Source organism: Garra rufa, chromosome 12 (assembly GCF_049309525.1).
Source record: "Garra rufa chromosome 12, GarRuf1.0, whole genome shotgun sequence".
In the NCBI taxonomy this organism is placed as follows: Eukaryota; Metazoa; Chordata; class Actinopteri; order Cypriniformes; family Cyprinidae; genus Garra; species Garra rufa.
Genome location: NC_133372.1, coordinates 12,195,000 through 12,212,014, shown reverse-complemented (window position 1 = coordinate 12,212,014; position 17,015 = coordinate 12,195,000). Strand labels below are relative to the sequence as shown.

The following is a 17,015-nucleotide window of genomic DNA, read 5'->3' as shown; positions in this document are numbered from 1 at the left end:
TAGACAAAAGAAGTGGGTAGGATCCCAAACCTTGAGTAAAACCCTTTAATTTCTTATTAAAATTAACAGAGCACCCCCAAAAATGTACATTTGATAAAAAGGCAAGGCATTTCAGTAATGGCCATTTCAGAGGCTTGATTTTTAAATATTTACCTTTCTTTTGTTTCTAACAATATCTACAGAAGCTCTTGGCCATCTGTACACAGTGATTCATTTGCAAAAATCCATCATCTCTTTTAAAGGTTTGTAAAATTGAGACTATATACACAGATCTGTACACAAATCCAAACATAGCGCCCTCTGTCTTCCTGGATGACTGGTCTGCTGGTCGCAGATTACCTGAGATTTCAGCATGAGAACTGCAATCTCCTTCACTTCAGGGCTCGGATGCACGCGCACACACTCCGACAGACATCCGTCTTCACACATGCATTTTGTTCAGAGTCATGCACACAATCTTGTATTTGTTCAGGGCGAAGGAGACGACGACAGGCCGGCCTCCTCGCCCTGTGATGGCATACACTTCCAAAAGCTCGGGGAACGATAACGCAAAACCACCTGCCTCCACCTCGCTCTGTGCTTAGCCAAAGGAGTTACATCTACGTTTTGTCCATTGCTTAAGCGGTCTCCGTTACAAACACGCTATGTCACATACACGCGCACAACACACACACACACACACACACATACATACACACACACACACTGCAACGAGTGTTCCGGGAGATTATAAAAGAAAAGTGAAACTAGGGGAAGCTTGAGGAGTTTGAGAAGTTCTCTTGATAAGCTAGTGAAGGACAGTTGGTCCTCCAGGGTAGACGTCACAGAGTCTGCTGGTGTCAGGATTCGCTGAGCTGATGCTGGGGGCGGGACTGAAGAGAGACGGACAGGCTAATGGAATAATCACTGGTGCGATGAAGATGATGTTCTTCCCCTAGAGAACCTGCATGGAAGAAAGCGAAAGCTGAGGAATCTGTGCATGAAGGAATCCTACTGGTTGACCAGTAAAAGTTTTTTTTTTATATATATATATATATATATATATACACATAATCACAAAGTACTGGCTTAAAAGCATTGATATGTTGCTGCAAGGATGCACTACATTGATAAAAAATGACAGCTTTGTTTTTTGATATTTCAAAGAAAGGCTGGTTTCTTATATTATATTCGACCAGTTTCCATAAAACCATTAAGCAGCATGACTGTTTTCAGCACTGATAACAATAACCATGCCACACTGAAGACCGGAGTAATGGCTGCTGAAAATGTACACTACCAGTCAAAAGTTTTTGAACAGTAAGATTTTAAAATGTTTTTAAAGAAGTCTCTTCTGCTCACCAAGCCTGCATTTATTTGATCCAAAGTACAACAAAAACAGTGCAATTTTGAAATAGTTTTACTATTTCAAATAACTTTTCTATTTGAATATATTTTAAAATGTAATTTATTCCTGTGACCAAAGCTAAATATCATATGATCATGTCATATAATCCTTCAGAACTCATTCTACTATACTGACTTGCTGTTTAAGAAACATTTATTATTAGTATATTATCAATATTTAAAACAGTTTTTTTCCAGGATTCTTTGATGAATGGAAAGATCCAAAGATGTGCATTTATCTGAAATAAAAACCTTTTGTAACATTATACACTGTAATATTTAAAAGCTTGGAGTCAGAAGGCCCTATACTTTTTTGGGGGGAGGGGGGTATTATAGAAATTAATACTTTTATTTGGCAAGGATGCTTTAAATTGATCAAAAGATGATAAATGATAATAGACTTATCTATTTATAATTTGTAATGTTACATAATATTTCTATTTTAGATAAATGATGTTCTTCCAAACTTTCTATTCAAAGAAACCTGAAAATAAATACTCAGTTGTTTTTAACACAATAATAATAAAAGTTTTTTGAGCAGCAAATCAGAATATTAGAATGACTTCTGAAGGATCACGCGACTGGATTCAGCTTTGAAATCACAGGAATAAATTACATTTTAAAATATATTCAAATAGAAAACAGTTATTTTAAATAGTAAAAATATTAAATAATTGTAATGTCTTCTGTTGTATTTTGGATCAAATAAATGCAGACTTGGTGAGCAGAAGAGACTTATTTAAAAAAAACAAATCTTACTGTTCAAAAACCTTTGACTGGTAGTGTAGCTTTGCCATCAAAAGAATAAATTACATTTTAAAATATATAATGAAATGAAACTGATTTTAAAGGAGTAGTTCACTTTCAGAACAAATTTACAGATAATGTACTCACCCCTTTGTCATTTAAGATGTTCATGTCTTACTTTCTTCAGTCGTAAGGAAATTGTTTTTTGAGTAAAACACTTCAGGATTTCTCTCCATATAATGGACTTGCCCCCGGGTTTGAACTTCACGGCCGAGGAAAGAACGGTCTTATCTAGCAAAAAAAATTTAGTTACTTTTTAACCTCAAATGCTCATCTTGTCTAACTCGGCAAGACAAGCGTTTGAGATTATGTAAGAGTATGTAAGTCGTAAAATGTTTTAAGAAAATAACCGATCTTTTCCCTAGATACGACCCTTCTGCCTCGACTGGGATCATTTAGAGCTCTTTGAAGCTGCATTTAAACTGCATTTTGGAAGTTCAAACTCAGGGGCACCATAGAAGTCCATTACATGGAGAGAAATCCTGAAATGTTTTACTCAAAAAACTATTTCCTTACGACTGAAGAAAGAAAGACATGAACTAGGGCTGTCAAAAATAACGCGTTAACGGCGTTAATTATTTTGTTGTTGTTAATTACGTCAATTTTTTTAACGCATTTCACGCATGCGCAGAGTGACGAATTATTTGTCAGGAAAGTGGTTGAGATGGAGCAAGGTGAGCCTATGGACGGATTCAAATATAAAAAGAATGATAATGGTACAGTTAACAAGTACAAGCCTGGGCGACAGCCCCTCTGCAACTGGAGTGGTTAGCCAAGCTTAGGCCCGGTTCTACTGGGGTAGACGGTGCTATATACCCTCAAACGAAAGCAAACCAACTGAAGATCTGGCAAACAATCCAGCGTTGTTCATCTCCTGACTAAGTGTAGACGCGATGTAAATAAAAGATTCATTGTGTAGTTTAGAAAGCTTTATTGATTATAACGGAACGTTGTGAGATCTCTATGAACTAAGATTTGTGACGCTTTTAGTGATAATAAAGGGAGCGCGCTTTGCACTTTCCATGCCATAATCCATTCAGAATTTGTATGAAACTTTCGTTTTTCTTATGTTTTGGGAATTAAATCTGCATAGTTATGCTGGGTTCATTCTCGAAAGAGCGGTGACTGACAGTGACAGAGTGGAGAGTGGAAGATACATAAAGCCGCTTTGCAGGTCATCGAGGCACCAGCTCAATCATTTGCATTTTTTCAGTGGAAGCAATTTAAAATTATCCGTCATTTTTGCTCACAAAGGAAAAAGTAATACACCAAAAAACGTTGCAGTGTTTTTATAAAATAAAGAAAACAAAAATGATGCGCTTTCTGTCGTCTCGTTCTTGAACAGGAGTGCTTAACAAAAATAAAGCTAAATGCATGCCTCATAGACATGATAAACATATCTATAGAAAGTTTTAAATTATTACTTAACGAAATAAAACAAATCGAAAACAAAAACTTGTTTAATATGTAATCCTTAACGATAAATTTCTCTCTCAAGGCGCGTCCAAAAATGAGATTTCAGGATCTTTGCGACATTGACTCACATTGAATACACTTTATTAATTAATAATTCAGATATGTCCTTACTCTTTCCCCGACACATTTATTATTTATTTTTGCCGGTATTTTGTGGCAAGTTTCAGCCTACTGCGTGCGATTGAACGCGGATCTCTTCCAGTTGCGCCATCCGAGCCGTTGTCGAAAGTAAAAGCGAAAGTCTCGTGTTGTTGCCACCAGCGCGACATAATTGATGGATGTCTAAAATATAAAAAATAAGGAGTAGCCTAAAACAGGCCCGATGCGGGCCCTGGCATAATATGAAAATGTGAAAATTATGTATCTGTGTCCTGTTATTTATATTTTGGTATGCATTTCAGAAAAAAAAAAATGGTTAGGATTCAGGTGTCGTTGCAAATAGTGATTAATCATGATTAATCCACTGAAAAGTCTGATTAATCTGATTAAAAATTTTAATCATTTGACAGCCCTAACATGAACATCTTGAATGACAAGGGGGTGAGTACATTATCTGTAAATTTTTGTTCTGAAAGTGAACTACTACTTTAAGTTGTAATATTTTGTTAACAGATTTTTTTTTTTTTTAAACATTAAAATAATTTTAATAAAAAAAGATTTTGAATTATTTTGAGTGGTAGTGTACTTTCTCTCTGAATGTTTCGTATTCACCCTTCACCTTCTATTTGTCAGTTACATTTAGGTTCAAATTAGTTGCTTTTCTTCTAGAATAAGCACACACCATTGTGATTTGTAATTATACCAAAACTACTCCAAGTGGAAAGTCTAAAACAATAACAATTTTGGGAAATGTGAGTCATTCTCTAATGCAACCAAGTTGAGAGAGTTCAGTGATGACAGTTTTCATTTAAGGGTGAACTATCCCAGTAAAGAGCTACATGCTGTATGCAATCCTTACCGTTGTAGCCTTTGAATAAGTTGGGTGACCATGACATCTGAGATCCCTGGATATGCCTCCTCAGCAAGAAAAATAGCCTCTCCGAGCTGCTCCAGAACTTCAGGCTTTACCGTCGCTGCTGCAGCATCTCCCGCCCCTTCCTTCAGCTAAAGACACACAGATTTTAAAATGCGTCAGACCTTTATCCAAAGCACAGTTAACACAGAGACAGCGGTAAGAGACCCTAACCTGAAACTTTACTTTTACCAACTGAGACCACAGTAACAGTATATCAAAACAAATGATCCACAGTGGGGTTTTTTTGTTTGTTTGTTTAGTCATAGTTGTTCATGAGTCCATTGTTTGTCCTAAACAGTTAAACTGCCTGCTGTTCTTCAAAAAAAAAATACTTCAGGTATCAAAAATGATTAGGGTTTTCAGCATTTTTGTGAACTGAGGGACTCACATGCAACTATTACAGAAAGTTCAAACGCTCACTGATGCTTCAGAAGGAAACACAAAGCATTACGAGCTTTAAAGATCGGGGTAAATTTAACTTGTGTTGTCTTCTGGGAAACAGAGCTACCTTCTGTAGCCTTTGAAGGGCAGTACTAAAAGAAAAAATATGATATTTAAGGAAAATAATAAAAATATACACATCTCCATTCTATTCAAAAGTTTTCACCCCCAGCTCTTAAAGGATAACTATAGCCAAAATGCAACCTGGGCTGTTTTTTTTTTACTGTAAACGAGACAAACTTATATTTAAAAGCATAATTACGACATACGAGCCGTTTTTGAGATTGACTGTGATTTCGTTTTGTGGTCAATGGCCGGTGAATGGGAGTACTAGGGGCATAACTTTGAGCGCATCAAAATCAATATTTTTACAACACTAAGAAGGCTCGACACACCATGAAACTTTGCTCGAAGTATCGCCTGGGTCTCTACACATGAACTCGAGCATTGAGAACATTGTTTGTGTACACAGAGTTTACTAAAAAGAAAGGTTTTGAACAACTCACTTTCACTGTTTGAACAACTCACTTTCACTGCCGCTCGCGGCCGTCTTGCCAGTCAAGAGGTGTCGATCTCCGAATGCGAGGAGAGTAAAGATGGATAGCTCCTAAAGCATATTTCCATTTAAATGCACGGCTAATTCCTTGTTTTGTCGCAAGTGAAAAAAAAATTCACCTTTCTAGTTGTCTTATATGCCTCATATAAGCCTAACATTTCATCCTATGGAGTCCATTCATTCGCATTCGGAGATCGACACTTCTTGACTGGCAAGACAGCTGCGAGCGGAAACCCAAACAGTGTCAGTGAGTTGTTCAAAACCTTTCTTTTTAGTAAACTCTGTGTACACAATGTTCTCAATGCTCGAGTTCATGTGTAGAGACCCAGGCGATACTTCGAGCAAAGTGTCATGCTGTGTCGAGCCTTCTTAGTGTGGTAAAAATATTGATTTTGATGCGCTCAAAGTTATGTCCCTAGTACTCCCATTAACCAGCCATTGACCACAAAACTAAATCACAGTCAATCTCAAAAACGGCTCGTTTGTCGTAATTATGCTTTTAGATATAAGTTTGTCTCGTTTACAGTAAAAAAAAAAAAAAACAGCCCAGGTTGCATTTTGGCAATAGTTATCCTTTAATGCATGTTTTTTCCTTCTGGCGCATCAGTGAACGTTTGAAGAACAGCAGGTGGTTTAACTGTTCAGGACAATCAAGGGACTCATGAACAACTATCACTAAACAAACAAAAAAAAAAGCTGTGGATCATTCAGGTAACAACACAGTTTTAAGAATCAAGGGAATGTAAACTTTTGAACCGGGTCATTTTTATAAATTCAAGATGTGATGTGAAAAAGATGTGAAAAGATGGATCTCAAAATCATACAGTCATAGTTGTAAAGGGTTTGAATACACAAAAATGCTGGAAAACCAAAGAATTTGTGGGACCTGAAGGATTTTTCTGAAGAACAATGGGCTGTTTAACTGTTCAGAACAAACAAGGGACTCATGAACAACTATCACTAAACAAACAAAAAAAAAAAACAGCTGTGGATCATTCTGGTCACAACACAGTATTAAGAATCAAGCATATGTAAACTTTTGAACAGGTCATTTTTATAAATTCAACTATTATTTTCTTTTGTGGACTATATGTAAACATTTTATGTGAAATATCTTATTCAGGTCAGTACTAAACAAACAACAACATGCATTTTGCATAATCCCTCCTATTTTGGTAAAATACCATTTTGCAGATTCTGAAAGGGGCATGTAAACGTTTGAACTTAACTGTATACAATAATATATAGAAAAATATCTTTACCATTCAACATACTTCTATTAGATTATATATCACAATATCGCCTACTCTAAAAACAATCTTGTGGGAGTCAAGAGTCTAGACTACAGTGCACTGCACTCTCAAAAGAGCATGACAGGAAATGGAAGGTTTTGTCCTTGAATGAAGGAGAGGGTGGAACAAATTAGTGTGCAGTCACTTGTCCCTGGGCTTTTTTCCCAGCATCCCTCTATTTTCCGCTCTCCGCCTCAAATACTCATTGCTCCATACTGATTAGTAAGAGGCCTGAGGGAGTGACGGCTGCCTTTAAAAGATGCTTTTAAGATACAATAAAGCATTCAAGGGCCACTTTTAATCTTCATGCTGATATCTTTTATATACCAATGGCGAAGCCAGAAATCCTATAGTAAGCAGACCTTGGTGAAATAGAGAAACGGGAGCTTACATAAGGCATAAGAAAACTTTCTTAAGGAAAAAAAACACTATGGGGTCACAAATGATTTTTTTAAACCCAATTAGGGTTGGACCAGTGCCACCACAGCCAATATGTGGACTCTGCTGGTAAGTACAAATACAAACCAGCATTTAAATGTGATCCTGGACCACAAAACCAAGTAGTACGGGTATATTTGTAGCAATAGCCAACAATACATTGTATAGGTCAAAATTAAAGATTTTTCTTTTATGCCAAAAATCTTTAGGATATTAAGTAAAGATTATTTTTTGATTAATAATATGCATTGCAAAGAACTTCATTTGGACAACTTTAAAGGCGATTTTCTCAATATTTAGATTTTTTTGCACCCTCAGATTCCAGATTTTCAAATAGTTGTACCTCAGCCAAATATTGTCCTAAGCTTATATATTCAGCTAATGTATAAATCTTTTTTTTTTTTTTTTTTTTTTCAAAAAATTTACCCTTAAGACCATGGTCACAAATGATTTCTGACTGGTGTTAATGGTTTAACTGTGGCAGTCACTGATATTGTCTTACCTCAGTTAAGACTGGAGTGATGACAGTGGACAGACTCTGGGACAGAGGCCTCTTGTTGGGCTCCTTTGGAAGCAGAAAACAGCAGAAAAGCATCACACAGTGAGTAAAGAAAATGCTTGCGCAACGCAACAGTCAGATGTGGCTTTGAGCTCAGTCACCTACCTCCTCTCCTGTTAGACTGGCTCCGTTCTGCAGCTTTTTGGGGTCTTTCTCTCGAATGGTGAAGATCCAGTCATCACTGCCAAAGTCATTCCCACCAGACGCCTGGCCATCCGGTTCTCTGAGTGGAACAAAGACACAAGAGAAGACAGAAAGAATTCATTTAATCAAATAAAGGATGGAAAAATGAAATGGCATGCATGATAAATGCTTTTAGTTCCTTTAAGATTTTAGTAGAAGCAGGGGAGAAAACCCTCATGATTGTACAATCTAGATGATGTTACAGAGATAGTTAACGCAAAAAGTAAAACTCTGTCATTAATTACTCACCCTCATATTATTCCAAATCTGTAAGACTTCGTTCACCTTTAGAACACAAATTGCAATATTTTGGATGAAATCCAAAGCTTTCTGACCCTGCATAGCCAGCAAAGTAATTACCACGTTTACCAAGAATTTGTTGAATAAAGTCATTTTTGTTTCCTTTGCGCATAAAAACTATTCTCGTATCTTCATAAAATTGAGGTTGTAGCACTTAAATCACATTGACTATTTTAACAATGTCTTTACTACCTTTCTGGACCTTGAATGTATCAGTTGCGTTGCTGTCTATGCAGGGTCAGAAAGCTTTTTATTTCATCAAATATCCTGATTTGTGTTCTAAAGATGAACAATGGCCTTACAGGTCTGGAACGACATGAGGGTGAGTAATTAATGACAGAATTTAAATTTTTGCATGAACTATTCTTTTGAAGGTTATTTATCTCGCTTGACTAGTTAACTGAGCTGTAGTTAACTGTGAGTAAACCACTTTCGATTAAATGACTCTATTGTGGAAGCTGTCACCTCTTGTTGTTGACTCTTTAACCCTTGAGTAAAGTAATCCTAGATTATGTTCTTAGACCTCCCACATTTCACACAGTTCATACTTGTAACTACTAACCTTTACTGAGTGGTAAAGCTTCAAAATTTCACACTGTATGTTTGGTTAATCTTAATGTTTTCACATATTTACACTATTAAAACACTGATGGGACAAGCATCTTAATCTGTGAAAATGTAATATTGCCCTGGTCATTTAGTTTATCTTCAATAAGCTTTAACAAATAAGCATGTTTGCATTTTAACCATTTTTCAAGATGACGAAATAAAACGGCATGTAACAGGGTTTGTACAGATATTGTGAAATGAAATTCCAGACTTTTCAAGAACTACTTTTTCGATTTTCAAGGACTTCAATTGGAGATCTCATTTACGTCTTCTCTTTTAAATTCTAAAAGAAAAAGATGAATAAAAATATATTAAAGTATTACAAAGTATACTACTCTTTTACTATAGTAAAACCTTGGTTCATTTTCTTAAGTGAACTGAATCAAATGATTTGCGAACCCAAGTGAAGTCCCACCCTTAATTGGAAATTCTTGTTAATTGTTAATTCTTGTCAAGAATGATTTGATTTAGATCGGGACATCAAATCACCTAACATGAAACATTTGATTTGAAACAGTCAATTCACAAAATGGTTCACAAACCTGTTCAGATCTAAATCAAATGATTTGCAATATGCCCCCTGAAGTCCCGATCTGAATCAAATTATTTGTGATACGCGAAGTTCTGATCTGAATCAAATGATTTATGATACACAATTTGAAGTCACGATTAAGTCAACCAGCTCCGAAGTCGCAATCTTAGGGTGTGTTCACACTTGTAGTTCGGTTCATTTGGTCAGGAACAAAAAGGAAAATGATACATTTGGTCCTGGTCCGTTAAGCCTTCACACTGGCATTTTTGACAGTGAATCTAAAGATTCCGAAACTAAAGGCATAGTGATATGTGCACAAACTGATTGGCCAGGTTGAATGACGTATATTTCATGACGGAACTCACCGAACACTCCAAACAAAAGGAAAAGGTGCGTTCGACTTAAAGCAGTGCTGCGGGTGCATGAAATCAAAGTACGCATTTACTGATCATTTGGAAGTGGATCTTTTTAGCGGCCTTGGTCGGCTGGTTTGGTGCGCACCAGAGTTTGGATGGCAGCGTTCACACTTACTCAAATGAACCCCACTAACAGAGCAATGACACCAGAGTTCATTTTAATTCAAATTGTCAAACATGACAAGTGTGAACACACCCTAAATCAAATTATTTGCAATACGCAATTTGAAGTCCCGATATGACGCAAATTCAGATTTCTGATTAGAGCACTTTAAAAACAGTGAATTGTTTTTCCGACACAATGGTTTAACTGATTCTCCATTTCACCCATTACTACGTGCTTTTTAAAGTCATTACAAGCTATGTAAAAATTTGAAAATTAATGTTTTTTTTTGTTGTTTTTTTATCTGGTTTATGCCACACAAAAAACACACACTGAATTGCTTGAAATGAACGATCAAAGTCATGAGTTTAAATCAATCAGAGTGGTTCCAGCATAAATTACTCGATTAATTTAGTTTATCTGTCCCTCTTTTTGCATCTTCAGCCATGTTTACACAACATTGTCAGTATTACTACTGGCTTAGCTCACTAGGTTTATGACATTAACTGAGACAACCAAAAATTCTGTTTTTTGAATTGCATGAAAAGATGTGTGCTTAATGAAAAAATTAAACACTTATTTCATAGACACACTGACTTATAATAATTTAAGCACTTTCAAATACCTCTTCAGTATTACGGCTATTTTAAATGGTTGTCCCAGGCCTTAAATTTCAGAAAGTAAAATTCAAGTACTTCAAGCACCTTGCACAAACCCTAATGTAAATATTTTTGCTAGTTGCCTTGACCCATGATTAAAAACCAGTTGAAAAAAAAAAGTGTGTCATTATTTACTCACTCTCATGTCATTCCAAAACTATGACCTTATCTTGTGGAACATAAAAGAAATGTAAAAGAAAAGTGTTTTTCATCCATACACTAGAGGTAAATGTGAGATAAATGAGTGAGGTAAAAATTACTTACATTCCACAGAAGGAAAGAAATGCATTCTGTTATGGAATGACATGAGGGTGAGTAAATGATGACAGATATAATTTTTTTGGTGCAATATTTCTTTAAGAATTTTATGAAAAGCATTTTTGAGCAACGTACGAGTCAGACTCATCAGAGCTGGATTCCGCTCGGGACTGTTCGGTTTTCCAGCGCTTGTATCTGTCGATGAGCTCTGTCAAATAGGATGTTTTCTTTGCGTAGCGCACGATGAGCTTGTGTTTCAGCAACTCTTTGGCTGTCGGTCTCTGAGATGAAAACACAAAGATATAAGAAAGAGTGAGATGGGTCCTTTGAAATTAATCTTCAATGTTGTTATTAGATGCAGGTACAATTTTAACATGTCTATTCTATTTTAGCAAATAGAATAAACTGTTTTGCCAGAAGAATCAGTGATCCAGAAAGGAGGAAATGACCTCTGGGATTCCCCCATGAGCATACTCACAAAACTGGGCTCTTTGTTTAGACAGGCCTCGACAAACTCTTTCAGAGGTTTGCAGTAGTTGCCCTCCAGTGTAGGGGGGTTGTTCTTTGGAATGAGGAACAGCACCTTCATGGGGTGCAGATCAGAGTGGGGTGGCTCTCCTTTAGCTAGCTCGATCGCCGTGATTCCCAATGACCAAATGTCAGCCTGGCGGGAAAAGAAACAAAATTGATGTGAACGGGCAATAGCTTCATGTCAGGTCATGTGGAAGTGGAAGAGTCATCACTCCTCTAAATGATTCATATGGAAAAACTGACAAGATATTACAATCAACACCAAATCCAGAGCCAGACGTCTGGCGCAACGATGGATTTTCAGCTAGCAAGTCACTCTTGGCATGTCCACAGTGACCCTTACCTTTGAGTCATAGGCAGACTGTTTGATGACCTCTGGTGCCATCCAGAAGGGTGTGCCCACAAACGTGTTCCGCTTGATCTGTGTGTCCGTCAGCTGACCAGCCACACCGAAATCTGCCAGCTTCACCTCCCCTTGCTCTGACAATAATACATTTGCAGCTGAAAGAAACAAACAAACAAACAAACAAGGGATGGAGGGTAAGTGTGCATTTAGTTTAGAGTGTACCAACAAGCAGTGAGTCATAGGGTATAATTGTAGCAATACCCAACAATCCATTGTATGGGTCAAAATGATTGTTTTAATGCCAAAATCATTCAGATATTAAGTAAAGATTATGTTCCATGAAGATATTTTGTAAATTTCCTACTGCAAATATCAAAACTTAATTTTGATATATCAAACTTAATATGCATTGCTAATAACTTCATTTGGACAACTTTAAAGGTGATTTTTCAATATTTAATATTTATTCAATATTTTTGTTTCAAACGGGGTCTGAGAACCCTCAGAGATAGATGTGTTGGGGGTCCATGAATAAAGTGAGAAAAAAAAGATTTTACATAATGCATTTTTTTTTTTACTTAAAACTTTTTAGCTTTAACGTATACTATTAATTAGGGCCAGGTTTTCATGATTCGATTCTGATTCACAAGCTTACAATATTCAACTGAATGTCTGATTCGATTTAGATTATTTTGGATATGTATATATGTGACCCTGGACCACAAAACCAGTCATAAGGTAAAATTTTACAAAACTGAGCTATATACATCATATGAAAGCTCAATAAATAAGCTTTCTATTGATGTATAGTTTGTTAGGATAGGACAATATTTGGCCGAGATACATCTATTTAAAAATCTGGAATCTGAGGGTGCAAAAAAATCAAAATACTGAGAAAATCACCTTTAAAGTTGTCCAAATTAAGATCTTAACAATGCATATTACTAATCAAAAATTACATTTTGATAGGTTTACAGTAGGAATTTTACAAAAAATCTTAATGTAACATGATCTTTACTTAATTTCCTAATGATTTTTGACATATAAGAAAAATCAATAATTTTGACCCATACAATGTATTTTTGGCTATTGCTACAAATATACCCCAGCAACTTAAGACTGGCTTTGTGGTCCAGGGTCACATATATCAAGTACAGTACATGCCAAATTTTTTCAAGGAAAAAAAAAACTCAACTAATGCTGTAATATATACAGTACATGGTACTGTATATATTACAGCATATATAATATATACAGTACTACATTACTATTTGTATAAAACTGCTTAAATTACACTCAGTTAAGTTTTTATAAAAACAAAGTTAAAATTAGAAAATTGTATTTTTCTACTCCAATTAATTTTTTGCAATATAAACATTTAAATGGTAGCTGTCATAAAAACTTGACTGATTAAACATTAAACAGCAGTAAAAATTATAATAAATGTGCATATATTTAGCAAAATACTCCTCTCTAGAGTTATTTTTTTTCTAGCTGACTGATGAGTTTATGATCACCTAATATGTTCTTTTCTGAGGTAAATGTGACATTATGTGACATTGTCTACTAGTTGTTATATTGACGTCTTTGCGTGGTTAAAACACTGATTAAGCGCTTACATAAGACAGGATACAGATTTAGGTAAGTTGTGCTCTTGTTTAACATAACTTCAGATGTTTATTCAGGTTTATTTTGTGCTGTAACTGGTATTAAAGTGAACATTATCAGTTCATGTGCCGCTTCTTGTGATCTGAGGTGTTACAGCTATCTGTCACTCCACATTAAACAGTGGCAAAACAACATTTATTGTTTGAATACTGTAATAAAATGGACAGATTTTGAAATCTGTTTTAATAGTAACAAAGCTTATTGCAATTTATTAGATGGTAAGCGCACTACCATGTTCTGTTCAATAACTGAAAACAGACAAATTCAGATTCTTGGGATTTTGTAAAAATGAGAACCAATTAAATTCAAGAAGTCAATTTTTTTTACCCAGCCCTACTATTAATGTGTAAAATACTAAATGTTTTTTTTACATTCACATTGAACAAAATTCCTATTATTTATCATACCATTCACACTACTATCAACTAATTTTGCTTCTTAAAGAATAGTCAGAAATTAATAGGGATATTATCAATATCATGGTATCGCGATAGCATTGCTATTGTCTGGATATTATCATGGTCACATGAAACGAAATGATATAGGGCTTCCGGGTAAAAAGTGTACATCTTTAAAATAGTCTTACATAAAAGGTCTTTAAAGTTGTGTTTTGGGCCATTATGCTTTGGCACAGTATCTGTCAAACAAACTAAATCCGAAATCACAAAATGGCTTAATCCCTTTATCAAGTCTGCTTTCACGGCGCATTTTAAAGTGAAGCATGCATTTTGTTCAGGTGATCAGCTCATGATCCGATGTTTTCCGTGCCTCAGAGCGGCTCCATTCACAGTAAATGAACGGTCACCAGTTATGCTTTATTTTACAGATGATTACAGCATTTCACTAGATTTGTAGTGAGAAGCATTTTGTAAGCCTGTTTTTTATGGAAGCTTTACGGAGTTTTCAGTCAAAATAAAAACTCTACTGCTTTTTGGTCAAATTAAGAGCTTATTTTGCAGTCTAAATTCAAAATATCTCTTTCAAGTTTAGAAATTAGGAAATACTATATATACAAAATTAACATACCTATGAAATATTCATTTACATTTATTTTACAGTGTATTTGTTTTACAATATATGACTATGACTGTCATAGAAATAAAAGTAATATAAAATTATTATTATTATTATTATTATTATTATTTTCTCTATATAAATTGTTTGGCTCCTAAAACACCAGTGTTAATGTAATTTAAACTGGGACAGTATATCATAACTTAAAAAAATGGGTTGGGTCCTTTTTAAAGTTCAGGTACAAGTTTTCTTAGTTAAGAACATTGGTTTGAGCTCTTAACTTTAAACTCTGAAAGTGCATTAGATAGAATTTAACTTTAAAAAATGTACAAAATTAAAAAAAAAAAAAAAAAAAAAAAAAAAAAATCCTTCACTTGACTTTTTAAATATCACAATAAAAATCATATTGTGGACTTCATACTGTGATATTATCGTATTGTGAGATTTTGATATTGTCACATCCCTAGGTTTTAACAGTTAAAATTGGCATACAGGTTTGTGGACAAAAAAAAGTAATGGGTTAATATCAGATATGCTGTGAATTTAACAGCAAATATTTTACTATATGTCCAAATATATCCAAATTATTTTTCACCAACTTGCTTTAGTACAGTGACAATATCATTTTGAAAATGTTTAATGTTGTAGTCTCAATCATTCATGATAAATATTTGGATGATCAAGAAGTCTGAAAATTTCTGATTTCTAAATGTACTTCAGCCATTTAACAAACTGAAAGAAACCAAAAAAGTCTGTCAAACTGAAAGTCTGTTTACACCAAAACGAATATTCATTGTGATACAACATTTTAATTTGAACGAACTGCTGTGAACTCATCTGTTCAGACCGCCCAAACATTTGTATGCCATTATTGAGGCAGATTTTCTTTTTTTTGCAAATATGTGTTCTAATCTTTTCCATCACACTGTGAAGAAAACTGGCCAACCAATAGGATTTGTATTTTGGTCAAATGTCAGAGCAGCTGCTGTTACCTAAAATCATGACTTGGTGGTGCTCAAGAACAGAGTATTTTGCTAAGCAACAGTGAAGAGCAGAGGAAGAATACTGAACAGGGTTTCCTGTCTTGTACTCTTGTATTTAGTGTTATCTGATTAACACTATTGCAAAAAAAAACCCCATTCAAATACCCTTTGACCTTCTTTATTCACAGTGACAAGTTTGTGTCACAAACATCAGACCATCTGACTTTTTCCAATGCAATGGACTGAACAGAGAAATCAAATACAAAAATCTGACAATTTCTGTGGCGTGTTGGTGTGAACCAGTTTGAAGGCTGCAACAAGATGCAAAAAAACAAAAACAAAGTGATAATTATGTGACTTGAAGCTATACAATTGATAATGTATACTTGCTAATAACTGCTAATAGTTATTTTATATACAGTCAAACTGAAAAATATTCAGACACCGGATATAATTTTTGATATTTATTTACTAGTGGGTGCAGGACACCAGTTCATTTATGTAAGTGAGGATAGCAAAATAAAGTAAACTGTGACATATTATACCCAAAAATTCTTCATTCAGTGGACTTGATTTGACACTTTGACCTGACCATGTTTTGTTACATACCTTTTTATCAAAGTTATCTGGCATTATCAAGACGAATATGTTCTGACACAATTTAAGTTCTTGTCATATTTTATTACCATTTTCTAAACTAGTGAATAAACTGTGATAATGTAAGAAATATTGAAGGTGTCTGAATAAATTTTGGTTTGACTGTTTGTTGTAAGCCCAGACAAAACCACTGTTCAAAGTAGAAGCTTGGAACTTTGTCACTGTAGACTGGTAAAAACAGTGCACCCTGACTCCAGAAAGTTGCAAAGGAGATGTGAACTTGAGATTTTCCCTTTTATTTTTGTGTGCAATATGCATAAGATGGTCGTGTAAGGTCAAGATGACCTTGATTCTACTATCCACACCTTTGATGTCTCTGTGAATCTTCTTCTCAGAGTGTAGATACTCCAGGCCTTTCAAGATCTCTCTCAGGATGGTGGCGATCTGCGTTTCGTCTAAAGCACCAGGCTCCAGCTGAAAGAGAACAATGATCAAACACAAGCCTAGCTATTCATGACAACAGCAATTACATAAAACTAATATAATATTGTATAAAACAAAAGGTTGTGAAATCAGGTTCAAACTTGAACTTATGTTTTACACTTATGAAATTCTACATAAGATATTATAAACATCACAAAATGATATAAAGCAACATAAAAAAGTTTAATCAAGAATAAAAGTCTTGCATCGTACCAAATCCAGAGCAGATCCACCACCTAAATACTCCATGATGATCCATAACTTTGTGTCCTACAGTAAAAAAATAAATAAATAAAGAGATGAACATGAATAGGGCGTCGAAAGGCGAGAAAAATCCATCAACTCACAAACAAACAAACAACT

The 17,015-nt window shown here is 35.0% G+C and overlaps 1 protein-coding gene across 1 annotated transcript in view; it reads right to left on the bottom strand.

The window, feature by feature from the left end:
- Positions 1–31: 31 nt before the first annotated feature.
- The window catches only part of stk24b (serine/threonine kinase 24b (STE20 homolog, yeast)), a 32,808-nt gene continuing 15,824 nt past the window's right edge, over positions 32–17,015 (bottom strand). The window contains exons 3-11 of the mRNA XM_073851184.1: positions 16,866–16,922; positions 16,535–16,643; positions 11,905–12,062; positions 11,509–11,694; positions 11,166–11,311; positions 8,076–8,193; positions 7,914–7,976; positions 4,628–4,773; positions 32–943 (exon numbers count right to left, since the gene is read on the bottom strand). Of these exons, the coding sequence (XP_073707285.1) occupies positions 904–943; positions 4,628–4,773; positions 7,914–7,976; positions 8,076–8,193; positions 11,166–11,311; positions 11,509–11,694; positions 11,905–12,062; positions 16,535–16,643; positions 16,866–16,922 (1,023 nt within the window). The 3' untranslated portion in view covers positions 32–903. The remainder of the gene's footprint in view (positions 944–4,627; positions 4,774–7,913; positions 7,977–8,075; positions 8,194–11,165; positions 11,312–11,508; positions 11,695–11,904; positions 12,063–16,534; positions 16,644–16,865; positions 16,923–17,015) is intronic.